Here is a 27,558-nt window from a genome sequence, read left to right as displayed (position 1 = left end):
ATGTGCAGTGTTTAGAGGTAATTTTTTCCATCTCTTCTAGCTACTGAATATTCTGCTTCCTTTATATAGGAGGGAAAAAAGACATCGACAGTCTAACTATTTTATGAATCCCCTTTGGAATTGCCTTGGGGAGTTTCCTGTTGGTCCAGTGGTTAGGACGCCAAGAGCTCACTGCCGAGGGCTTCAGGTTCGATCCCTGGTCAGGGAACTAAGATCCCGCAAGCCACATGATGTGGCCCAAGACAAAAGCAAACAAGAAACAATGCCTGGGTTCAATCTCTGACTGGGGAACTGAGATCCCACAAGTTGCATGGTGCAGCCAAAGGGAAAAAAAAAAACAAAAAACAAGCAAATACAGCATGTAGTTATGTCATTGTGCTTTTGTTACTTTTGGCTTGACAGTGTCTGTGATTCAGAATAAATATTAGGAACATTGTGAACTTAATTGGAAGAATAAGAATAACCCCAACTGTATCCACTTCTTTTTCAGGAACACAAAAAGGAAGAGAAGCTTCTTTTTCAGAAACACATGTGACAGACTCACAAAGCTTCCTATCATGAGTCCTTGCAATCCATTAGATTATCTGAGGACTTTGTACTGTTTATGTCACAATATCCCAATAGGATCTCTTATCAGAAGTCATACAGAAGAGGATTTGTCTAGATTTGTAGATGGCTCAAGGGTTTATCTTTTCCTGTAAAGTGAACGTATTAGTCACTGGTCCGTATCCACAATTCAGAGTTGCTAAAATATTGAAATAACTGTTGCACAAATGGAAACAGCAGTATTCAAGTGCTTTAAAGTAAGCTCTCCACACCTGAAAACTGAATGCTCAGAATTGGCACTTTGATCCCTAAAATGACCCTGAGCAGAGAAGAAGAGGGCAAGGAACTGAGGGGGCCAACATTTCTCTGAAGTCTCAGGTTTTGTTTTATGAATTTATGTACACATCACATTCCCACCTCTTCTAGAACTTTCTTAAATTTCTAATTGAAATGTATTACACAATGTATGGGGCTTCGCTGGTAGCTTAGACGGTGAAGAGTCACCTGCGATGCAGGAGACCTGGGTTCCATCCCTGGGTCAGGAAGATTCCCCTGGAGGAGGGCATGGCAACCCACTCCAGTATTCTTGCCTGGAGAATCCCCATGGACAGAGGAGCCTGGTAGGCTACAGTCCACGGCGTTGCAAAGAGTAGGACATGACTGAGCGACTAAGCACAGCACATACAGTGTATACGTACACTGTATACATGTTGATGTATAGCAGAAAACAACACAATATTGTAATTAGCCTTCAATTAAAAATAAATAAATTTTGAAAAAAGAAATATACATACAGGAAACCCAACGTATCAGAATTGAAATGACTGAATTTTCAAACTGATCCTCACCTGAGTAACCAGTACAAGAGCCCACACTCCTACAAATACTCCAGGAATCCCCCAGTACTCTCTTCAAGAGCAACAATCGTCTTGACCCTGTAGTTTTGCTGCTTTTGTGTCATCATACAGCTTCTAATTGTAGCCTAGTGCTTTTCATCCAAATGTTCAGGTTAAATAGATTCTTTCAAGAAGAAATGCTCAGGCCACACTGTGATTTCGTGTGTTTCTAAAAACTGCTGGACATTCCGTGGGTTGGGGGTGAGGGGCGGGAGTGGGCTGGGATACCCACATGTGCGAGGTACAACCTAGGACCCTCTGTCCCATGTTTCTTCTCTTTTTAATTTTTTTTAAAGAAGTTTCTCCTATTTGCAGAACAGTCCAAGCAGAAGTACTTCTGTGGTTCTATATAAAAGGTTAGGCTTGTTGTAGATAGGCAGTTAGTTCCCAGAATGAGCAACCTATATATACCCCAGTGCGTGCAGCACCAAATGGAATTTACCACTGACCTTCAACTCCTTCAGACTTGTCTCGGGTTGTAGATAGGGTTTAAAATTAGACAACAGCCCTAAGCAAGCATGGTTTTTATTTGGCTGCTTTTACATGGACTTGGAGGGAAGGCTTTACAACTTAGGAATGCATTCTTGATTTACATCCAACTGGGTGTAACCTGGTGCCTTGTTTTGAAGGTGAGGTAGGCACTGCAGGCAGGGCAAGAGGAAAATTCGTCTAATGGGTTCATTAAGGGCCTTTCCCCAGACAGGAGACAAAGCAGCGTAGGGCGTGCTACGTTCTGTTGATTCTAACAAGGAAAGGCCTGGCCATGAAATAGCTTTCAGTGTAATGGAGTGCGAAGGACGATCAGTACTGAAAATACTTTTATTTGAAGTGAAATGAAGTCACTCGGTCGTGTCTGACTCTTTGCGACCCCATGGACTGTAGTCTACCAGGCTCCTCCGTCCACGGGATTTTCCAGGCAAGAGTACTGGAGTGGGTGGCCATTGCCTTCTCCAGGGGATCTTTCCGACCCAGGGATCGAACCCGGGTCTTCCGCATTGTAGGCAGATGCTTTACCACCTGCGCCACCAGGAAAGTCTATTTATTTGAAACAGTCACATAAAACTAGGAGATGCCACTTGAAATGCAAATGCCTAATTTAACCTGTGAACAAACACATCTAAACGAATAGATTACAGGGAAAACATGACTTGATGTTCACATGCTGCAAATAACAATGCTTCATCCTAAGGAAACAGGTTTTTGGACTGATGAAAGTGGTGAACATTTGTGCATAAGGGATGCCCAAACTCATTTTAGGAAACCCAGTCCATATTTCTCAGTGGTAAAGACCACTTATGATAGGTTATTTGCAATTTATATTTGGTAGAGTTTTGTCAGCTAGTTGGGGGCATCAGTGACGAATAATCTGCCCACCAACGTCGGACATGCAGGAGGCTCAGGTTTACTCCTTGGATCGGGAATCCCCTGGAGGAAGAAATGGCAACCTACTCCAGTATTCTTGTCTGGAAAATTCCATGGACGGTGGAGCCTGCCAGGCTACACCGTCCATGGGGTCGAAAGAGTCAGACATGACTGGGCGACTGAGCACACACACAGCCAGCTAGTTCACAGCTATGCCAGTCTTAAGGTGATGTGAAAGTATTTATTGGTGCAAAAAATGCTTCATGAAATGTTTTCTTAGTGATTGTTACTTGTAAGATTTTGTAGTGTTTGGGATCTTTTTTAACTTTCATTTTTGTTTTTTGTACTTTTATCAGTCTGAATCCATTCAAATAAAAGTGTTTGATTTTTCCCAAATTATAGAATAATATTTTTAAGAGGAAAAAAGTCAAGATTCATGAGGTAAATGTGCCAGGATACTTAACACTAGCTAAATTGGGGAAGTTGGGGGGGAAAAGAAAAAAAAAAACAGTTGGTCTCTTCTTTGAACTTCTCTGTATTTTTAAAATCTTCAAAACTTATGGTTGCTTTATTTGTTGAAAAATAAAATCTCCCTTTACTAAGGGATACTATTTGGTGTTTTAAAAGCTGAAAAATATTATCCCTATAAAGGGATGCTCAATGCATTAAGTAGCCTATGGAAAACACAGCTACTCAAACCTGGCTACACATTATAATCATATAGAGCATTTTAAAAAATTCCAGTGTCTGGGCCTCACGCCTGACCAATTAATTCAGAATAGCTAGGAGATGGGGCACAGTTATTGGTACTTTCCTGAAAGTTCCACAGAGGATTCCGATGTGTAGCCAGAATGGAGAATACTGATACAGATGAAGGCTGGACTTAGAGATAAAAACTGAAGGATGGAACTGACTGTCTTGTGGACTTGGCCCACATCCATTCTCTGCCATTTTACCTGACAGCTACTTTTGTAAAAAGTCAGTTAAGGTTTTGCTAGGAGGAAAAGAACTTCCAAAACATAGTAGCTTGAAGAAGTTCCTGTGTCTTCTGTGAGGACTTCCGACCGGGGCCTGTTCCACCAGGACTGGAAGGGCTTGGATGGACCTTCGCTTGCAGAACCTGGTCTTCTAACCCCACGGCCCCTCATTCCCTAGTGGGTTCAGCAGGGCTGTTTCACTTGGTGACCTCAGGGAGGGTCGCCCTAATCAGCGAGTACTTTCGTAAGTCTCTGCTTGAATCATGTGTGCTAATGTCCCATCAGTCAAAGCAGGTCCCGTGGCCAAGCCACGGGAGAGACTGTGGAGTGTGGAGAAACATTCTCTACCTTTGAATGGAAAAGTTGCAAAATCATAGTGAATGAAGGCATGTATATAGCAATGGAATGAATTTGTGCCCATTTTTGGCAATTGACCATAACAAATTAAAATGCATCCCTTTTTTAGTGAAAGTACTTGATAAAGCAAGATATTTACTAGGATCTTTTTTAAAAAATTCTTTTTGAGGGGGCTTCCCAGGCAGTCCAGTAGTTAAGACTCTGCACTTCCACTTGAGGTGGGAGCAGAGGGTTTGATCCCTGATTGGGGAACTAAGATTCCACGTGTTGTGGCACAGTCCAGAAAAAAATTATTTTTCTAGTTAATTTTGGGAAAGTACCTTTAACTTGCATTACAAAAGAAATTTAATGGTAATTAAGGAATTTCTAAAACAGTTTAGAAATTAGGAAATTTAGAAATTAGGAAAATCCAGAAAATTACAAAGACTAAAATAAAAATCATCAACAGAAATATTCAGAGATACTATTTTAGCACATTTCTTTCAGTATTTGTTTTCATATAAAAACATCTATTTTATGTGTTTTTATAATTGGCTCCCCTCATTTAATAGTATGTCCTAGTTTTTCTGTGTCCTGAAGAATTCTTCACCATAATTTATAATAGCTCAGTAATATGCCATCATGTGAATGCAATATCATTTATTTAGCAAAACTTCCAATTAGGGGTTTTTAGGAGGTATTATCAGTAATACATTGTTTTATTAATAAAATTGGTCATTAACGGTGACTGAATCTCAGCAGTAATTAAGTCCCAAGTACCATTCAGGGTGTTTTAAGTATATTACACACTTCACAACAACTCCATGAGGTGTAGGGAATTTTTTTTTCCCAAAGTTTTTATTTTGGATTGGGATATAGCCCGTTAACAATGCTGTGGTAGCTTCAGGGGAACATTGAAGGGATTCAGCCATACATATACATGGATCCATTTCCCCCCAAACTTCCTCCTATCCAGACTCTGTAGGAACTGTTTTGACACTCCTTTAGAGTCAGAGAAACCAAAGAACAGAGAGGTTAGGTGATCTATCAGAGGTCCCACAATTAATAATCGGTCCGGCAGGGACTTGAACCCAGGCAATATTGTTTGAGAGCCTTTCCTTGTAACTGCTATATTACATTGCCTCTCAAATAAGAATCTAGAAAGAACTTCTTTAGGACAAATTGCAGTACACGAACTGAGTCAGAGTATATGCAAGGGTTTATTTGTTTTTTGTATTAATTAATTAATTTTTGTCTCTTCTGGGTCTTCGTTGCTGACCCAGGGCTTTCTCCTGTGGTGGTGCTTGGGTTTCTCATTGCAGCGGCTTCTGTTGTGGAGCACAGGCTCTAGGTGCACGGGTTTTAGGAGTTTGGCGCGTGGGCTCAGCTGCTCCTTGGTGTGTGGAATCTTCCTGGACCAGAGATTGAACTCATGTCTGCTGCATTGGCAGGCAGACTCCCAACCACTGGATCACCAGGGAAGTCTGTATGCAGGTGTTTTAAGGGTTTTGATAGAAAGTGTCACATTGCTCTCCCCAAAACTGGTCCAACTGCACTCCCATTGGCAAGTCTGAGACTCTCATTTCCCTACACCTTCTCCACCACCAGCTATTCAGTTCAGTTCAGTTTAGTCACTCAGTCGTGTCCGACTCTTTGCGACCCCATGGGCTGCAGCACAACAGGCCTCCCTGTCCATCGCCAACTCCCAGAGCCTACTCAAACTCATGTCCATCAAGTCGGTGATGCCATCCAACCACCTCATCCTGTGTTGTCCCCTTCTCCTCCTGACCTCAGTCTTTCCCAGCATCAGGGTCTTTTCAATACCACTAGGTCTTATCACTTTCTAAATCTTTGCCAGCTCCATATAAAATGATGAGAGCAGCAGGGAATATATAGGAAATATATATATAGGAATATATAGGGAATATATAGGAAATCCAGGTACCTTCTACTCAGTCTTTTGCTGTGAATCTATAGCTGCTCTAAACAAAAAGTCTATGAAAAAATTATTTTCTTAAGAGAGGCTATCTTAAGATTTAAATTTTACTAACTTTAGTTTCTAGCAAGCATGAGCTTCTTTTTTTTTAATTGATACATAACTGACATATAACAGTTTCAAATGTATAAGATAATGATACAAGATTTGTACATACTGAGAAATGATGATCACAATGTCTTGTTAACATCTGTCCCCACCACCATAGTTACAAATTTTTCTTTCCTTAAGATGAGAACTTTCAAGATTCTCTCCTAGCAACTTCCAAATAGGCACTGCAGTGTTAATAACTACAGTCATCGTGCTGTACTTTACAGCCCCATGAATTATTTTGAGCTTGTTGTCTTTTATTAGATATTTGCATAAGCCAAGGTACAGAGAATGACGTGAAAATGGAAGGCCAATTTGGGAATTCCCGAAAGCCTGGTAGGACAGCTGGGTGTGTATGGATGGTGATGACAGGAGACGTGGGCAGTGTTGAAAGGTGATGTCGTGGACAGTGATGAAAGGGGAGGCCTGGAAACTCAGTGTCGCAAACTCCACGTCCAAGGGGCCAGGCAGACAGGGTGAGCTGGTGAAACACAGTGGGGGAGCAGGGTAGGTGGAGAGCTCCAGGTTAGATAACACTCTCGTGACTTGTGGACAGTGGAGTCTTGGCAGTCCAGACTGTCATGGGAACTTTCCTTTTTTGCGGTGTCCCACTCGCCTTCAGTGGGGGTCAAACCAAACAGGTCTCCCAATCAGATATGGTTTCTGGGCTACCCGTCTGCTGCATAGAGTCTGTAGACATGACTGCAAAGATCCTCTTGTGCCATGCTCAACACACTGGTGTCTTCCTGGCCCGAATGTGACCTAGAGCAGCAAACCGCTGGACCTGGCCAGGGTCACAGTTCTGAGGCGCTAGCTGGGGCAGTTGATTCGTGACAGCATGGAGCAAAAGAAAAAAGCGCCGATTTACATTCATGTGTTTGTGGCAAGAGGTCACTTTGAACTGGGTCCTGAGGAGCAGAAGTAGCAACGTAAAATGAGATACGGGGCGAGGAGTCAGAATTCTAAGGGCAATGGGCACCCGTGGGAGGGATCTGGGATGACGGCAAGCCTGAATTTGTCATTTGTCCGAGGGTGAGGTGGGGGGCAGGCACCACAAAGCACTAGAAGAAGCAGACGCAGGGCAGGGGGTTCAAAGTAATCCCACATACCCCAGCCAGGAAGGCCACAAGGTCAACGCTAATTATATAAAGAGCCATTTGCTGGTATGGCCGACAAAGTGGGCAGACTGGAGGCCGAGAGACTGGTTTATGGGCAATTAAAATAGTCTTGGTGAGTGGGCAGTGCTAGCCAGGAAAATGATGCTCTGAAAAGCCAGGTAAGGCTTGAAGAACTGCTGGTAGATGAGAAATCAGTCAGGGGCTCACCTGAAAACCAGTTCTGGACTTATGGTGGTGATCATTTTGCGATATATACAAGTATCGAGTCAATATATTGTACACCTGAAACTAGTATAATGTTATATGGCAATTGTACTTCAATTTAGGAAAAGAAAACAGAAACTCTGGGAAATAGAAGACTTTAGTTTTATTTTAAGCACTCTGGAAAGTTTTGATATATTCTGAAGTTTGGAAACATCAAATTCTTTTCTTTCTTCCTCGTCTTCCTTCTTTCCTTCCCCTCACTCAACGGTGTACAGAGTATTTGCTAGTTATTTGGGCACGTGTCTGAGGGTGCTGTGCTGTGCTATGTCAGTCGTGTCCAATTCTTTGTGAGCCCATGGACTATAGCCTGCCAGGCTCCTCTGTCCGTGGGATTCTCCAGGGAAGAATACTGGAGTGGGTTGCCATGCCCTCCTCCAGGGGATCTTCCGAACCCAGGGACCGAACCCGGGTCTCCCGCATTGCAGATGGTTTCTTTCCTGTGTGAGCCACCTGTCTGAGGGTAGATCTATCAAAGACAGCGTTCTGATGTTTGTTTAGATGTTCTGGTATTTCTGGGACACCTGATAAAAGTCTCACTTGAGAGTACTTCCCTCTTGTTCATGTCAGAAGTCCACCTTGCTTGACCCAGCTCCCCCAAAGGACGCTCTTATCACTCTGAGTGAATAGTTTGAATAGTTCAAGGTTTGTCTCCTAGGTGCTTTCATGAGACGTTCCACAAAAAACTCCACCCCTTTCCATGTGGCCATTCAATCTCGAACTTTCATGAAACATCATCGGAATGAATTTGCTGATCATTTCCTACTTTACTCACAAACCTGCATGCTCTCAAGAAAACAGAGTACCTTGAGGACAGGTATAATACAAAGGAAAAAGAGTGATCATCTTTCAGCTGCTTGAGCTCTGAGATCCTGAAGGGAGAGGGTTCCTTAAATAGAACTAGAGAAATACGCCACAGAAGAGTCCATACACATCTAATCCAGTGGCTCTTCATTTCAGCATTTCTTTCTTTTCTCCATTGAATTAGCATAATTCTGCACTAAAGTCAAGCCAATCAGATAAAAGGAAACTTCTTTCTCTTTGACATATTAAAAAGTACAACAAATACCCACACAGATCAAACTCTTCAAAAGAAAATACAGAGAGGAGATGCTGAAAGACTAGTTATTTATCCAAGTTTATTCTTGGAGCGCTGGAGTTCAGAAACTCTGAACCCTGCGCCCCTGGAAGCAATACTCTGTCAAAGAGAAATCATTCTTAAAGTGTGATTTTTAAAAATTCTCTTCGTTCCCTCTTGGCATACTTGTGGAGCAGCCTTGGGAACGGTTCCGTTCTGGCCTCTCCTTACACCCTTGCGCTGTTTTTACCTCCAGACAATGACTGTAGAATCGCTTTCTAGGCAAGGGACAAGTGAGTGGCTCAGGGGTCATCATGAGTGGAGGATATTGAAGGCTGTCTTGGTTTTAGTGAAGAGAAGAAGGAAAAGTTGTCTGAAAGTTGTGAAAGGCAGGCCTTCACTGCCACAGAGAAATCTGCCGTAATATTAACAGGGGTGTTTGACGAGAGCTAAAGCCCTTGTGGCTCAGAGGTTAAAGCGTCTGCCTGGAGTGCGGGAGACCCGGGTTCGATCCCTGGGTCGGGAAGATCCCCTGGAGAAGGAAATGGCACCCCACTCCAGTACTCTTGCCTGGAGAATCCCATGGAGGGAGGAGCCTGGTAGGCTACAGTCCATGGGGTCACAAAGAGTCAGACACGACTGAGCCACTTCACTTTCACTTTTCACTTTCAAAGATGATAGACAGAGAACAATGGAAGCAAAGGGTCAGGGGATCAAGGTCAGTCTTGAGGTCATGAATGCACTGAAACCTGAACTGTTCTCTGGGGTTGCCCAAGATTGTCTGCTTTTAAAAAACACTGCACTAACCTTTCCTGTTCGTCACCGGAAGATTGTTCAGGAAACACTCTTGACTAGAGGAATCTGGTCTGCTAATAAAAATATCAATACAACCCATAAGGGAAAAGGATCTAGAAAAGAAAATTGATTCCTGGGTCGGGAAGATCCGCTGGAGAAGAGATGGGCTACCTACTCCAGTATTCTTGGGCTTCCAGTATTCGTGGCTCAGCTGGTAAAGAATCCTCCTGCAATGTGGGAGACTTGGGTTCGATCTCTGGGTTCGGAAGATTCCCTGGAGAAGGGAACAGCTACCCACTCCAGTTTTCTGGCCTGGAGAATTCCACAGACTATACAGTCCATGGGGTCGCAAAGAGTTAGACACGACTGAGCGACTTTCACTTTCACTTTCATACATATATATAACTGAATCACTGTAAATCAACCTCAAAAAATAAAGTATAAAAAAATCAGTACATATAAACCTTTCTGGATATGCTAGGCCAAAGTATCAGTATCAGTAAATATAAACCCAGGCTTCCCTGGTGGTCCAGCAGTTAAGAATTTGCCTTGCAACGTGACGGATACCAGTTCCATCTCTGGTCCTGGAGGATCCCACATGCCGCAGGGTAACTGACCCGTGAGCCACAACTGATGAACCGGTGCTCTCAAGCCTGTACTCTGCAATAAGAGGAGCCATCACAACGAAAGAGTAGCTTCTACTCTCCATAACTAGAGAAAGTCCTTGCCTGTCAACAGAGACCCAGTGCAAGCAAAACTAAGTAAATATTTTTTTTTTAAATAAAATAAATATAAACCCTTCTGGATACTCTGGGTCAAAAGCTCCAAGAACATCTCATTTGTGGCTTTGTCCCCAGCATCTCCTCTGGAACACAGGAGCCCCACAAGTAAACTGTTTGAATGAGAGAATAAGTTATCCTGAAAACAAAATCAACAAGGATTTTAGCACGTCCACACTCCTGGGCAATTCACTTCAATATTGTGGGTTCTTGTTTACACAGCTTGGCAATGATGGGAACATATTAAAATATTAAAGCATGAAAATTTCTAAAATCCCTTCCTCTATAAAATTTTAGTTTCCTCCTTTCCTTGTATTATCTTTTCCTCTTAAAACCAAAGAAGAGTCTATTTGTTGGCAGTTGTCAGAGGTGATGTAGAGAGGTCATCATCTCAGGGATCACAGAACTCCAAAAAAAATCCCCATGAAACCAAGAGGATCATTCTGTAAGTTACATATGTTAAACCAACACAACATTGTAAAGCAATTATCCTCCAATTAAAAATTTTTTTAAAAATTGAGGGATTAATGAACCATTGGAAGGCAAAAACAAATATACCATTTTATTTCTCAAAATAACCCCAGTTAACAATGAGGGGGAAAAGGCTACAAGGTACTTAACGTATGTTTCCCAACTATCAGGTAATTTTCCATTTTTTTAATTGTTTAAGTTAACCAGCAATGAACACCATTTTTTCTTTGGTTGAATTTCATAAGCACAATTACTAAATCAGTGAAGCAAATCAGACTCGGATGCTTGTAAATAAACCTTTTTAAAATATAAAAGCAATGTAACATTAAAGGAAGTTTTGTAAACACAAATTTGCACATTTCATATTCAAATACTGGGTTGCCCAAAAAGTTCATTTGGGTTTTTCAGTAAGAGCTTATGGAACCCAAATGAACTTTTTGGCCAATTCAGTATTTATACATGGTTTTATTGTGAAAAGTGAAAGTCACTCAGTTGTGTGACTCTACGAATTCTCCAGGCCAGAATACTGGAGTGGGTAGCCTATCCCTTCTCCAGGGGATCTTCCCAACCCAGGAATTGAACCGGGGTCTCCTGCATTACAGGTGGATTCTTTACCACCTGAGCTACCAGGGAAGCCCACGTGGTTTTATTAATAAGGTACAATTCCATGTTCTCATCCAGGGGCAATTTATCCTCCCAGTGGACATTTGGCATTGTATTCATTGTGCTCAGTTGTGTACAACTCTTTGTGACCCCATGGACTGTAGCCCACCAGGCTCCTCTGTCCATCGGATTCTCCAGGCAAGAATACTAGCATGAATTGCCATTGCCTCCTCCAGGGGATCTTCCCAACCCAGGGATAGAACTCCCGTCTCCTACTTTGGCAAGCTGATTCTTTACCACTAGTGCCACCTGGGAAGCCCACATTTGGCATTATCTGTAAACATTGGGGTCACAACTTAGGGTTCGGGGGAGCAGGTAGAGAGGGCACTGGCATCTAGTGTGCAGAGGCCAGACAGAGAATCATCCAAAGTGCCACTGAGAAACTTGCTTTAGGTTATAGTACAAAAAAGCATTCTCTTCCACAGCTACTCTGTCCTCCTGGCTTGAATAGAAACGATTATGTTTTAACCATTTATTTAGTTAAGCCTGCGAGGCACTGTGCTGAACACAATACACACCTTATCTTAGGTAACACAAACTCTCTGAAATTTTGAAGATTAGCACATGACGTCTGAAAGAGACTTGGTAATTGTTCAAGGTCACCCAAGCCTGTAAATAGCACAGACTAGGATTTGCTGCAGGAGGTAAATCCCACCGATGGCTCGGTGGTGAAGAATTTGCCTGCAACACAGGAGACACAGGAAACATGGGTTCGATCCCTGCATGGAGAAGAGTCCTCTGGAGGAGGAAATGGTAACCCATGCCAGTACTCTTGCCTGGAAAATTCCATGGACAGAGAGTAGCCCGGTGGGCGCAAGAGTCAGACACAACTTAGGGACTGAATAACAACAGTGATTTTCCCTACTTTTCTAAGTTGACTTTCCAGAGTTGTGCCAATTTCCAGCACCACTGTGAAGCCGTGAGAAAACCTCTTTCAATACACTGACCCTAGCATTACTTTTGACATTGAAAACCAAAATTCTTGCTTATTTAATAAGCTAAAAATTATGTATCTGAGCTTAAATATTAAACAGTTGCTGGAATTTGTTATCATGTATATGTCTCCCAAAACAAGGAACCCTCTTGCCATGTAAGAACAATAAGGAGAAAAGTCAGGTCAATATAAATAAAGCTTGTGTTTCAAAGAAACACATTCATTTATTCAACAAATGCAGTTGTTTGTCTAATAGAGGCTAAGCCCCAAGAAAAACATTCCTGCTTAGTCCGTAAAGTTGATCTCAAATCTTTTGTTTAAATAAGCCTATGAAGAGCAAATGAGAGAATTGTGTTTTATAGTTTAAAATGTTTTCTCTGATAATATTAGTGTCTTTTTTGCCCTGTCCTAGAAATACTGCAAAATAGATGCTACCTAGGATACCTGTGAATTGAGGCAGACTTTTACCCACATACCCCATAACTCCCCTCCTGCCAAACAATAATCATAATAGCAACAATCATAACACAATATAGTCCAGTATTTTAAAATATATAGTAACAGTGTATATAATATGTATAATGGGATACAGTAGTACATCCCATTAGTGGATCATTTTAGTAGGTCTTAAATGAAAATTTTTAACATTAGAGAATTGATGCTTTTGAACTGTGGTCTTAGAGAAGACTCTTGAGAGTCCCTTGGACTGCAAGGAGATCCAACCAGTCCATCCAACCAAAGGAGATCAGCCCTGGATGTTCTTTGGAAGGAATGATGCTAAAGCTGAAACTCCAGTACTTTGGCCACCTCATGCGAAGAGTTGACTCATTGGAAAAGACTCTGATGCTGGGAGGGATTGGGGGCAGGAGGAGAAGGGGACGACAGAGGATGAGATGGCTGGATGGCATCACCGACTCGATGGACGTGAGTTTGAGTGAACTCTGGGAGTTGGTGATGGACAGGGAGGCCTGGTGTGCTGCGATTCATGGGATCGCAAAGAGTCGGACACGACTGAGCGACTGAACTGAACTGAACTGAAACTAGAAAATAGCAGACAAGTGTATTGCTACAACACTAAATATTTTGTGAAACTTTTGTGTGGGTGAGAGAGAGAGAGACAGTGAAATTGTTTTCCAGTGGCTTGCAGCCTAAAGGGTTGAAAACCTCTGATCTTATCTACCTACTTCACTTGAAAAGTAATTCTGGGGCCATTGCGTGATGGCCAAGAATACACAGCTAGTTCTGGGGTAAGAATTTTTTCGCAGCTCCCTAGGCCAGTATCTGTTCCACTGGGGGGTTCAACCTAAGGTCAGTCTCTGGGGGAAAAATCGGAAAGAGACGTAGAGATGTCTTTAGGGTAGTAAAAGGGGAAACTGGCTGTTGGCACAAGTAACAGGATCAGTAGCTTTGGGGTCTCCAAATATTTTTAAAAAATTATTAATTAAGTAATTTTAGTTTTTGGTTGCACCGGGTGTTTGTCGCTGCGCATGGGCTTTTTCTCTAGTTGCGGCGAGCAGGGACTACTTTCTGTTGCGATGTGCGGGCTTCTCATTGCGGTGGCTTCCCTTGTTGCAGAGCACGGGCTCTAGGCCGGAGGGGTGGGGGGTGGGGGTCTTCAGTAGTCGAGGCTCTCGGGCTCTGAAGTTTCCTTTGAATCCAAGGTTCCACATCCATGGATTCAACCAACCTCCTATTGCCTAGGATTGTTGTATCTACTATTGAAAAAAATCTGCCTAGGAAAGGACCCTTGCAGTTCAAACCCATGCTTTTCAAGGGTCAATTGTATTCCCTGCAGAGGGAACAAAGATGTAAGTATCAAGATTCTTTCATGAGAGCAGAATTTGAGTGAGAAGAGCAGAGTGAGAAGCTCCCCTGAAACTGGATGAAGGCTGAGGGGGTGACTTCTGGAGGGGAGGAAATGAAGCTGGGTTCCTGGCCGTGTTGCTTGTAACCCAAGCTTGACTGTGCGCAGGGATCCTCCCGGGGTCTTGTGAAGATGCTCGTTCTGGTGCAGGAGGTCTGGGTGGGGCCCGAGATACTGCATAAAGAGTCAGTTTGTGATGTTCAATATTAATTAATGAGAATGAAAGAGGAAGAGAAATATTTTGTCCTTTTAAAAATTCAATCCTTTAAAGGAGGGCCAGCGACTTTTCGTCAAGACAATGTTTTATTCACATCTTTCTGCTGTAATTATTTAATTGAAAGAGACATAAAAATCATACATCAGCTGACCTTGCTGACATGAGTAAATATACCAGATTACCTATTTGCTTTCCAGACTGCCTCTACCCACTGCTCAACTTAACCAAGGCGAGTTTTATTCTAAATTATTCTAAAATTTGTTCTGGGACTTACCAGGTGGTTCAATGGTTAAGATACTGTGCTTCCAATGCAGGGGGCGCGGGTTCAATCCCTGATCAGGGAACTAAGATCCCACGTGCCTTGGCGTGCAGCCAAAACAAAAGTAATTTTTAAAAATGTGTGCTAAGAATAAAAGAAGCCTCTTTTCTTATAGGCAAAGACTAAAGTAACTTTTAAAGTATTAAATGCAAACTAAAATAATAGGAAGACATATTACTTAATAAAGAGTTTTTATTGAGTACTTAACATTTACAAACAACGTTTTTAAGTTTGGCAGCAAGGAAAGAAGAATCTCTGATAGAGAGCCCGTAGGGGTGAAGACTCATGCTATTTACAGAAAAGACTGAAAAATTTAATTTTAGCTGGAAGACCTTAGTACAGTTCTTAATTTAAATCCTCATATAATTATTATGTGACATCAGAGCAAAAGAGCAGAGCTTTTTTTTTAACTGCCTGAAAATGCACATGTTTTCATCAGTTTTTTAAAAAATATTTTATTTCTTTATTTATTTGACTGCTCCAGGTCTTAGCCATGGGAATCTTTTTAGTTTCACCAAACTCCTAGTTGTGGCACGTGGGATCTAGTTCCCTGGCCAGGGATCGAACTCGGCTCCCCCTGCACTGGGAACAGGGAGTATTAGCCACCAGATCACCAGGGAAGATCCTTATCAGTGTTTTTAAAGAGGAAAAAATTTTATGTGCCTAAATCAATTAAACTTCTCAACATATTGATCTTGTCCAGTTTTTAAATTAAAAATATCCATGATCTTGTCCAATTTTTTAATTAAAAATATCCATCATCTTGGGTAATTTGGTTCTCATTAGTTTGTGTATTCGTTTTCTATTTGCCATTGTCATAGTTGATCACCGACTTAGGGGTTTAAATGATGTACTTGGCTCCTCTTATAGTTCTGTGGGTCAGAAGTCTGACATTGTCTCACCAGACCAAAGTCAAGGTGTTGGCTGCGCTATGCTCCTCTCTGTAGGGCTGGATTGGATCCCTCTCCTTGCCTTTTCCAGTTTCTACAGGCCACCCACATACCCTAGCCCCTTCCTCCTCCTCACCTTGTACCACTCCAGCCAGCTCTCCACCTCCCTCTTCCACTGTTAAAGGCCCTTGTATTTACAATGGCCTTGGATAAATTGGGATAATCTCCCTAGCTGAAGGTCAGTTGATAAGCAACCTTAATTCCCCTTTGTCATAGCATATTGTCAGGTTCCAGGGATTAGGATGCAGACTTGTTTGAGGATATGTTGGGGGCAGGGGCATTATTCCTACTACCAGATCTTTTAAGAAAAGACGTTTTGCAATTCGAGTACAAATGTCATTTGCATGGTATTCACATTGCATTTCTCACTGATGAGAATCGCTAGAGCTCTTATAACACAAAGGAGCCCTCATTTAGTTGCAGTTACATTGATTCCCATATTCAGTACTCCTTTTCCAGTAATGGAATCTCTGTCACTTATTAGCATTAAGGATGACATAGAGTGGCCAGTTTCCTGAGCTTTTACTGTAAGATAGATGTTATCCGGAAAGTCCTAAAAATTTTGGATAATGGTACTATTTACAATAGCCAAGACATGGAAGCAACCTACATGTGCATTGACAGAGGAATGGATAAACAAGTTGTGGCAAATATATGCAGTAGAATATTCAGTTCAGTTCAGTTCAGTCGCTCAGTCGTGTCCGACTCTGCGACCCCATGAATCGCAGCACGCCAGGCCTCCCTGTCCATCACAATCTCCCAGAGTTCACTCAAACTCACGTCCATCGAGTCGGTGATGCCATCCAGCCATCTCATCCTCTGTCGTCCCCTTCTCCTCCTGCCCCCAATCCCTCCCAGCATCAGAGTCTTTTCCAATGAGTCAACTCTTCGCCTGAGGTGGCCAAAGTACTGGAGTTTCAGCTTTAGCATCATTCCTTCCAAAGAAATCCCAGGGCTGATCTCCTTCAGATTGGACTGGTTGGATCTCCTTGCAGTCCAAGGGATTCTCAAGAGTCTTCTCCAAGACCACAGTTCAAAAGCATCAGTTCTTCGGCGCTCAGCTTTCTTCACAGTCCAACTCTTGCATCCATACATGACTACTGGAAAAACCATAGCCTTGACTAGACGGACCTTTGTTGGCAAAGTAATGTCTCTGCTTTTCATTATGCTGTCTAGGTTGGTAGATATGGCTACCGTATCTAGTAGAATATTACTAGTAGTAGAATATTACTCAGCCGTAAAAAGGAATGAAATAATGCCACTTGCAGTAACATGGATGGACCTAGAGATTATATTAAGTGGCATACGTTGGGCAGAGAAAGACAAATGCCATATTATATCACTTACATGAGGAACCTAATTTAAAAAATGATACAAATGAACTTATTTACAAAATAGAAACAGACTCGCAGGTCTCAAAATTAAGCTTATGGTTATCAAAGGGTGAAACATGGGGGGAGTGATAAATTGGGAGATTGGGATTAACATATACACACCACTATATATAAAATAGATAACTAATAAGAACCCGAACAACAAGGATCTACTGTACATCACAGGGAACTCTACTCAATATTCTGTGATAATTTATATGGGGAAAGGGTCTGAAAAAAGAAGGGATATATATGTATGTAAACTGATTCACTTTGTTGTACACGAAAAACCAACACAACATTGTAAATTATCTATACACTAATAAGAAGTTTTTAAGTAAATTCAATTAAGATTCAATTGAGATACCAGAAAATTCTCAGCTTTTCCATCTGCACTGTGGTTTCATCCAATGTCATTTCTTGCAGGCTTGTAAGAAATGAAAAATGAAAAAAAAGAAAAATAGACTCTTTTTACAAGGGAAGTCTAGGTTCGTAACTACCAACAGTTCTCACGACAAGCCTTTGGGGATTTGTACCAATGATGAGAAATCTGATGTGAAAGAAACTATACTGAGAAAATGAGCATGCCTTGGAAGCTCAGGCTCTTATTTCTGCTTTTTCTTCTTTATGAACATTGCAGGTGTCCCTGGCTCCATGCCAAATGCATCCTGGGCTGGTGACCTCAGAGCTGTGAAGTGGCTTGACATGGAAGATAAACACGGAGGCTGCCACGGTGAGGCATTCTTTTCAAACTTTGAGGCCACTCTGCTTGTTGGTGTTGGCATGAAAGGAGCTGTGGAATACAGGGGTTCTCACAGACAGACCTGCTGGTTCATTTAGACAGCCTGTGAATTATTAAACAGAGTATCTAGAGGCACAGTCCTTGAAAAGTTAATGTGTTTTTTTTTTTAGGTAGTATTCATTTTTTAAAATATTTATTTATTTTTGGCTGCACCGAGTCTTCTTTGCCGTGCGTGGGCTTTCTCTAGTTGCAGTGAGCAGGGGCTATTCTCTAGTTGCGGTGGCTTCTCTTGTGGAGCACAGGCTTTGTTGCCCTGCACCAAGTGGGATCCTGGTTCCCACACCAAGGATCGAACCTGTATCCCCTGCATTGGCAGGCAGATGCTTCACCACTGGACCACCAGGAGAGTCCCAAGTTTAAGATGCTGGAAGGGATTGGGGGCAGGAGGAGAAGGGGACGACAGAGGATGAGATGGCTGGATGGCATCACTGACTCGATGGACCTGGGTCTGGGTGAACTCCGGGAGTTGGTGATGGACAGGGAGGCCTGGCGTGTTGCGATTCATGGGGTCGCGAAGAGTTGGACACGACTGAGCGACTGAACTGAACTGAGCTGAACTGAAAGACATTCTCTGTCCTCTGATTACCTAGGGAGATGTAGAGTTAGGCTCAAATTATAATGGTACTTTCCTCTTGCTAGTTTCTGTTCTCTTCTTCTTCTTCCTTCCTCTTTCTGTCCCTTTTGAGGGTGCAGCAGTTAGGAGGAGCAAGTGGTCAGGATGAGAAGTGATGTCATCTTCTCTCCATGGAGCCCCCTCCCTCACATCAGCCTCTGCTCCCTCCACCAATGGGTTTCCAGGTGGCGTGGAGGTATTTGCTCCGGTATGATGGCAGGTGACAGCAACAAGAGAGATTGCCCCTCTCAATGGATAAGAACTAGAAGACAAGTAGCTGTGAAGAAGACTTTTCATCAGTCTTGGTGTATATACCATTAAGACTCTGGCCTGGTACATGGCAGGCGTGCGTATTTGTTGACGAGAGCGAGCATAACAAAGTACCACAGACTGAGTGGTTTAAACCACCAACATTTCTTCGCTTACAGTCCTGGGTGCTGGAAGTCGGAGGCTCGAAGTGGCAGTAGCTTTGACTTTTCCTGGGGCCTCTCCCCTTGGCTTGCAGACAGCCATCTTTGCCCCGTGTGCTCACGTGACCTACCCTCTGCGTGTGTCTGTGTCCTAATCGCTTCTTATAAGGACCCCAGTCCTACTGGATCAGGGCCATCCATTAGACCTCATTTAACTCAGTTATCTCTTTAAGGGCCCTACATCTAACACAGTTCCATCCTGACGTGCTGGAGGTTAGGACTTCGACATGTGAATTTGGGGGAAATACAATGCAGTCTGTAAAAGAAGGCCGTAAATATATATTCAGTGAATGAGTGATGAAGCGAACAGTTGAGTGAGTGAATAGGAAGGTTTGCCCTGTAAAGTTTGGCCTCCTCCCCCCCGCCATTCAATTTATAGCTTCATTTATTAGTCCTTTTATTCTACACCTAACATTTCAGACAATAAATAATAATAATATTTTCACCTAGTAGTGTCCGACTTTCTGTGACTCCGTGGAATGTAGCCTGCCAGGCTCTTCTGTCCATGGAATTCTCCAGGCAAGAACACTGGAGTAGGTTGCCATTTCCTTCTCTATGAAGAAGAGAAATGGCAACATTTCAGATCAAAACTCCAGATTGCTGCGTCTCGCCAGCTCTCCATCACGCTCATGCTCCTCCCCAGGCGTGTCTCTTGAGGTCCTCCCCCCATTATAGAGGCCAGCATCCTTGTGTCCCTGCACAGTCTTTCTGCAAGTATATTCATGTCTTTACCTTAATTGGCCCACGTTTTCCCCAGAGGACAGCTCATTGCCACCTGCCTGCATAGCCTGCCCTCCTAGTGGGGAGAGGAAAATGGAGAGGTGGGTATTGTGCACTTTGATCTCCTGGGTCTTCCTTAGAAAATGGACCATCTCCATCAGTGAGGGTCCCAGTATTTGGGATAAGCTGTCTTCTCCACATCCTTCTGTAACCCCTATCACTTGGCCTCTAGGGCCACTACGGTCATCTTCCAATCTGCTTCTCCTCCTCTTCTCTGGCTGTAGCACTTGAAGACGTCAACATCTACAGCATGGACCCATGTGATGAGATTACTTTGCAGCCAAGCCCTCCCCCGCCCACCCCGCTCCCTGCAGAGGTTCGTGTCCATTGTGTATCAGCCACGTGCACTCCCCGCCCAAGTAGAGACATACCTTCAGTCTCCCTGACATCGCCTGTATCCAGGACCTGCCTCAGTAGAGAAGGTATAGACTCGTCAGATTTGCCTTTTTGTAAGGACTTTTGGGCTCCCCAGGTTGCTCAGTGATAAACAATCTTCCTGCCAATGCTGGAGACGCAAGTTCCATCCCTGGGTCAGGAAGATCCCTTGGAGAAGGAAATGGCAAACCTGCTCCAGTATTTCTGCCTGGGAAATCCCACGGACAGAGGAGACTGATGGGTTAGCAACTAAACAACAACAACATGTCATGATGACATGACAGGTGGGGCCGTGAAAGTAGCCTCTAGCCAGGAACTGCATAGGGTTCAAAGTTTGGGTAGCCCAGCCTGCCCTCTTCAAACAAATGGCTCAGTTTTTTCTACTCTTATTACCCGTTATGCCATTTGAAAGCCTTAAACTGTTAGCATTTAAAATATTTGTCCCCAAACCACTATACAGAGAAAAGAAAAAGGCACAGTCTGGACAGAGGAGGTAGAAATTTATGTCAACCCAGCAAGTCAGTAATACCATCTGGATCTTGTCCCCTTGGCTGTATTAGTTCCAAACCTGTGCGTGTAGCCACTTTCCAAGCCTTGTTAGCATTTAGAATCACATTTAGAATCACAGAGTACCATTCTAGACCTGTGGTCTTGAATGTGGAGCTCCCATCTCTGATTCCAATCTCTTCGTCTTCCTTCACCAACTTATATGCTATATATTTTACTGTCTTTCTTCCCCAGAACAGAATAGAAGACCCAGCAATGCTGGGGTTTTTGACCGGTTTGTTCATTCCCATAACCCCACATCTAAAATATGATGTTGTCATGTTAGATGTGTTTGCTTTTTTAAAATTGGGACTTCCAGAGATTCAGCTTTCTGGCTCCCTCCTCCTACGGGTTCTTTATGAGGACCTCTTGTCTAGCCTGTGTACTGTGTCAGCTTTTCATGCTGTTCTCTCAAACATTTTAGGTTCCCTTGGCATTTTTTTTTAATTTTATATATATATATATATATATATATATATATATATATATATTTTTATCCCTTGGCATTTAATCCTAGGAGGCTGATTCCTACGCATAATCATTACTGTCATCTGCTTTTTGCCATTCCCTAGGCAGAACACTGCTGAAGAATGCTCCAGAACTGTCCTAAACTCACCCACCATCTCCCTTCAGCTGTTCCCTCTGGCTTCCCGCTTGTTCTTTTATTTACGTCATTATTGTCCTGGTACTCTTCATGGTATACACATTTTCAGCTTTTTGGCTCACCTTTAAACTCCTAATCTTGTGCTGAAACAGCCTCTCTACTCTCCAAAGGTGATCATTTCAACTTTGGGAAGAACTTTGAAGACACTTGATTAAAATCACCTTATCAGTTCCTTTATCAGGTCATCCCTTTCCTCCATCTTAGAGCATTTTGGGGTTTTTTTTGGGTGGGGGCGGCTGCATTGTGTCTTAATTGCAGAATCTTCATTGTGGAATTCGGGATCTGGTATGTGGGATCTTATTTCCCTGACCTGGGATCGAACTCACGTCCCCTGCATTGGGAGGTGGATTCTTAACCACTGGACCACCAGGGAAGTCCCCATCATAGGGCATTTGGGACCCTTTCTCACATTGTTGCTTCCTGTTTCAAGAAGAAAAGTGACCCATCCTCCCAACCAAGGTCCCCATCGGGCCTCAGTTATGTGTGGGTCCATCTCAGTTATGCCGTCGCTCTCTTGCATTCTGAGTGACTCTGTCTCTGCTGGTTCTTTTCCTTCTCTCTGCCAAGATGTATTTTCTGCCTCTGTCCTCAAGACCAAGCTGTCTAGGCTCTCTCTACACGACCCAGCCCTAAATCTTCTCTCCTGTTCACTTTCATTTCTTAAGCATGGGTGTGCTGTTTGTGTACCAAGTTCTTCTCACCTACCACCAGGTTATTCTTTAACATCCCCCGAACTCTGGCTTCTTTCTCCAGTGATTTTCACTGTCTCCTGTCTCTCTTCCCAGCCACATTGAGTTAATTATCAAGTCCCATCGGTCCTTCTGTACTCTGTCTCTAATAGCTTTCCTTTCCCACTCATGGCAACCATTAACTTCAAACAAACTCTCTGGTTTACACGATTACTACAGTCTCTTGATTGGTTCTTAATGTACCTTGCAAAGCTCTGCGAAATTAATCTTGCTGAAATCTATTTCATCATTTGATTCTTCTATTAAATTTCTCCAACCCTTTCAAAAAAAAGGTATAAAAATGGCCCAAACCTTTCATCTATTTTAAGACAGTCAACCATAGTAGTTCTACCATATGCCAAACAAATCTGGAAAGAGTGCAAACTTCTTACAGCTTCCTTGTTTTGAACCTGTTCCCCAGCAAACTCTTTTTTGTAGCAGAAAATTCCCCTCTCTGCATTTTTCCACCTGAAGCTTTCCCATCCATCTTGAGATGCTTCCCAATTCTACCCACCTGTGAACTCTCCACTCATCCTTCTCTACACTTTTCATTCAATAACTATTAATTTAACATCTGATATTTACCAGGCACTGTTCCAAATGTGGCTTACTCAATGGCTTGGCAGTAAAGAATCCACCTACAACTCGGGAGACATGGGTTTGATCCCTGGGTTGGGAAGATCCCATGGAAAAGGAAATGGCAATCCATTCCAGTATTCTTGCCCGGAAAATCCCATGGACAGAGGAGCCTGGCGGGCTACAGTCCAAGAGGTTGCAAAAAGTCGGACTTGACTGAGCACTCACACTTGTTGTAGATTTAGGGGACACAGAAGTAAACACAGTGGTCTCAAATTTCAACTCCTGAGCTTATATTCTAGTCTGGGGAGAAAAACAACAAAGAAACATGTGTGTTGGTAATGAGTACCAAAAGGAAAATGAATCAGGGAAGAAGGAAAGGAGGTCAGAAATGGCCTCACTGAGAGGATGGCCTTGAAGTAGATTCCTGAGTGGTGCCAGAGGGAGCCTTGAAGATGTATGGTGGAAGGGCGTGGTCCGGGGGAGGAAGGGCAAACACGGATGCTTGGGTTGCTCAGGACCAGCGAGGGGGCCAGTGTGACTGATGTGAAGATTATTAAGGGTTATAACTGAATGAGTAAGTGGTGAGAGGTGAGTCCGGGTGAGGAGGGCCAGACTCTGAGGAGTCCTGAACGCCATTGCTAGGATTTTGGCTTTTTCTCCAAATGAGACAAGAAGCCATCAGAGGGTTTTGAGCAACAGACACATCTTCAGCGCTTACGTTTAAAACAGCCACTCTGGCTGCTGTGCTGGGAATATGCTAACAGGCAAAAACGGAATTGCCGAGCCTATCTGCAGGGAAGGAATGCAGACTCAGACATAGAGACTGGACTTATGGAAACGGGGGGAAGGAGAGAGTGGGACAAACGGAGAACGTAGCTGGCTCTGTGATGACCTGGAGAGGTGGGGCTGGGGCGGGCTCAGGAGGGAGGTGATACATGTACAGTTATGGCTAATTTGCCTTGTCGTGTGGCAGAAACCAATACAACATTGTAAAGCAGTTTTCCCCAATTAAAAGTAAATTTTTTAAAATAAATGGAGGCACTGGGAACCAGTCAGACAGGAAGATGGAGGCAGCTTGACTAGGATGGAGGTATCGGAGGGGGTGAAATGTGGTCAAATTGCATTAATATTTTGAAGGTTGAGCTGACAAGGTTGCTGCCAGATTGGATGTGGGGTGTGGAAGGAAGGGGGAAAAGGGCCGAGTGTACTGAAGAGTAGGCTTGCCCTGGATTACGATAGAGAAGACTTGGAGAGGATTAGGAGTTCATAGGTGACACGCGGGTGATGTTTATTCCCCATTTAAGAGGAGAGATAGGGCCTTCCCTGGTGGTCCAGTGGTTAGGACTCCAAGCTTCCAATGCCAGAGACTCAAGTTCGATCCCTGCTTGGGGAACTGGGATCCTGCATGCTTTGCAGCGAGGCCAAAAGTTCCTAATTTAAAAAAAAACACACAAAAAGCCTCATACATAATAAAGTAGGCTCTTGGATAGCCCAGGGAAGAGACCCAACCAACTCAGCCCACAAAGACCCCTCCCATCTGTCTACGTATAGGACGTCTCATCCGTGAAACCCAAAGTTCATAATGCGTGAATTGCCTTGTGATCCCTATTGTGTTTTTCCTTTGGACTACTTAACTCTCATTTTCTGTAAGTACATATTTGTATCTTTGTCTCCTCATAGAAAGTTTAACTTCCTTGTGGGCTGGGCTGACGCAATCCTACTTCATCGGAATCCCCTAGCGCTTGGCACAGTCCTAGCCCTGCAGCAGTCAGTTGGACAACCTACTGTTCTGCAAGCTCACCCCTGTTGACATGGAAACAAGCCTATTTTGACTGTTTTCTTGTTCTCTCCTATTACAGGCCACTATGTCCATGACATTTGTATCTATGGCAATGGAGACTTAAAGTGGTTGATTAATTCGTCAAGCCTCTTTGCAAACAAGTTTGAGCTCACTGCATACCCCCTCACTGTGGAATGCCTGGAACTGAGGCTTCGAGAAAGAACCCTGAATCAGAGTGAAATTGCAATACAGCCCAGCTGGCATTTCTGATCTACAGCCACTCACAGTCTAAAGGGAAATTGCCTTTGGGAAGGAGAGCCTTTCTTTGGGAGAAAAACTTTGCCTGGGTTATATGAACAGTCTCAGGGCCAAGGTTATAGCTTCAGGACCTGACTACATAATTACACGTCAAAATGTCCGCTAGACACTGTGAAATGTGCTGTCAGGATGCTTGCACGGTGATACTGGTTCTTAGGCCACTCTGGCAGTTTCTTGAGGTTCACCGCTCTTTCAGGCTCATGTCCCGATCTGTGATAAATTGAACTGTTTTCAGATCTTTGCATCAGACCCTCATCGTATATAAATGTTCGCATGAAAAGGAGAATGGTAGATAATACTATTTAGGGAAATAAGAATCAAGTTTCTTTGAAGAAGGAATCTTTTATCACAGATCTGTAGCCTCACACGAATGGACTCCCCTGCTCTTTGCTCAGCTGCACGTCGGCATAGAAACTGCTTTCAGGTAACTCTCCAGTCTCCTTTAGAACTTGAGCTGCTAGAACTGAGAACTTGGTCTTGTTCCTGAGTTTCAACAGTAACATTTTCAAGTTTCCTGTGCCTACAGGTTGTTTTTTTTTTTTTTTTTTTACATTCTTTACATTCTGTATAGAATGTAAAGTTATTCACAGGAGACCAAATTTAAGACAGCCGTCACTGCCTGCTACTTCAGTAAAAGATTCTCAGGTAGTTCGCTTCTTGAATATTTGTCAGAGTGTCCTCTGACCCCTCGTCCATCATTTTCCATTGAGAACATGGAAAAGTTCTTGAAGAATGAAGATATTTCAAGAGGGGAAGTGCTATTGCATGGGTATAGCCTCAAGCCTTGACTATTTCAGGATAAATCACTTCCCTTTTTTGCCTCCACCCCCACCAAAGTAGGGCTTTCCCAATGGCTCAGTGGTAAAGAATCGGCCTGTGATGCAGAAGACACAGGAGATCTGGATTCAATCCCTGGGTCGGGAAGATCCCATAGAGAAGGAAATGGCTACCCACTTCAGTATTCTTGCCTGGGAAATCCCATGGACAGAGAAGCCTGGTGGGCTACCGTCCTGGGGTCACAAAGAGTAGGACGTGACTGAAGTGACTAAGCATGCACACACCACCGAAGTGATCTTACCTGCAAAATGGAGACCAAATTCTATCCCATGAACCTTTAAGGAGTCCACAGTGTTCTCTGGGTAACTTTGCAGTGCCTGTGGGGTCTTAGGAGTGCCTGGATTTTTAAAAGCTTTCAATTGTGGGAGAGCCTCTTTGTCACTTATCCTTTATCCCATTCATCCATCCAATCCATAAGTATTTCTCGGGTGTCTACTATACACCAGACACGTGCAGAGATAAGAAGTGAGAAGCTTTTTCACTCTGAAAATCTTGGCAATAATGCCAAGATTGGAAAGAGAATCTCTAGAACTCCAGAGAATCTCACAAAGTGTATTATCCGCCCCCCGGCTCCGGCCACCCCACGAGGCATGTGGAACTCCCCTGACCGGGGATCAAGCCCTCGGACCCTGCAGTAGAAGTGCAGACTCCTAACCACTAGACCACCAGGGAGTGGCTGTAGTGGTGGGCTTATGGATTGTCATATCAGGCCCAAGATATCACCAGTTTCAAAGTGAGGTCTAAATCAGAATATTCTGAAGAGAGAAGGGAGGCTGGAGACACAGGCCACAGCTGATTGTTTTCTAGGCAACCTGCTTTCTCTTTGACCTCTTAGGGCATTCAGATCTCACAGTGCTCTTGCAAACTCGCACAATTACCCCATCTTGCAGATGAAGTGACTGAGGCTTAGAGAGGTTGTTAGTAAGCATGAGAAAACAAGTGCTCTGAGAATCAGGCTTCTCTTACTGGTCTCCTTAGTTCATTTCCTAAGGTGGAGCATCTCGAGAGGGTGAAGTGAAGCCATACTTAGCATCCCAGAACGGTTTCAGTGTTCACACTGAGAAAACGTCCTGTCACGTCCAAAAAATGTGAAGTCTCCTTTTGTACTCCATCCAGTTCCTTGGTATTTATTTATTCTAATGAAAAACAGCAACTACGACTAATGATACATTTAATCCACGCAATGTTACTTTTTCTGCAATTGTGCCTGTTGAATGTTAATCATATTTAACTTAAGGAAGCCCTTAATCATATTTAATGACCTTGAATTTAATGACTTTTAATGATTTTGAAGTAAAATCTGTCCTTTTTCCTGTTGCCGAGAGAGATGGAAGTGCACTGGGTGACGAAAAGTCAAGGGGTAGGGAACACACCCGGAGCTAAAGGCAGAATTTAAAATCACCTTTTTTTTTAAACTTACATCACACCACTTGAGGAGCTTTACACTGGATCTTCCTCTTGCAGAAGAAGAAATCTTTTGGAATAGAAGATGTTTACATGTCTGTTGGTCATTTCTTCTGTGTCTCAAATACTTTAATGTTGGGAGAATTTAATGTTTGAACTAGTGGGTTTCTGCAGGCCCATGGAGATGCCCTGAAAATTTTGTTTTCGATGATGTTCCATGTTGTTTTCTTGGAAATAAATTAATATATTGTTTTCCACACTGGGGACTGTTGTATGGCTTTATTTGATCGGCATTTGACAAGCCCATCTTCCCAGCATTGTCTTTCTAAGAAAATTTTATCTGGCTGCGTCAGGTCTTAGATGCAGCAGGTGGGATCTTTTGTTGTGGCTCCGGGCTCAGTAGCTGTGGCGCATGGGCTCAGCCGCACCAGGGTACCTGGGATCTTAGTTCCTCAGCCAGGGATCGAACCCGCAGCCCCGGCACTGCAAGGCAGATTCCTAAGCACTAGACCACCAGGGATGTCCCCCTCCTAGCATTTTCTAAAAATACACAAATAAATTCATTCATGCAAACATATACCTGTCTAAAAATGCCCACCCCACTGAAAAATAATGAAGCCTTCCCTGTGAGGAGTAT

The 27,558-nt window shown here is 43.2% G+C and overlaps 1 protein-coding gene across 3 annotated transcripts in view; it reads left to right on the top strand.

Annotated features, from left to right (window-relative positions):
* Positions 1–27,185, top strand: part of LOC113882206 (N-acetyllactosaminide beta-1,6-N-acetylglucosaminyl-transferase-like) — a 119,489-nt gene extending 92,304 nt beyond the window's left edge. For all 3 annotated transcript variants that reach the window (XM_027525415.1, XM_027525416.1, XM_027525414.1), the window contains 2 exons: positions 17,666–17,758; positions 24,442–27,185. In XM_027525415.1, the coding sequence (XP_027381216.1) occupies positions 17,666–17,758; positions 24,442–24,632 (284 nt within the window). In that variant the 3' untranslated portion in view covers positions 24,633–27,185. The remainder of the gene's footprint in view (positions 1–17,665; positions 17,759–24,441) is intronic.
* The last annotated feature ends 373 nt before the right edge of the window (positions 27,186–27,558 follow it).

The sequence above is a fragment of the Bos indicus x Bos taurus genome, chromosome 23 (assembly GCF_003369695.1).
Source record: "Bos indicus x Bos taurus breed Angus x Brahman F1 hybrid chromosome 23, Bos_hybrid_MaternalHap_v2.0, whole genome shotgun sequence".
NCBI classification, from domain to species: Eukaryota; Metazoa; Chordata; class Mammalia; order Artiodactyla; family Bovidae; genus Bos; species Bos indicus x Bos taurus.
The sequence above is the reverse complement of the archived record's forward strand: the minus strand, read 5'-3'. Positions and strand labels throughout refer to the sequence as shown.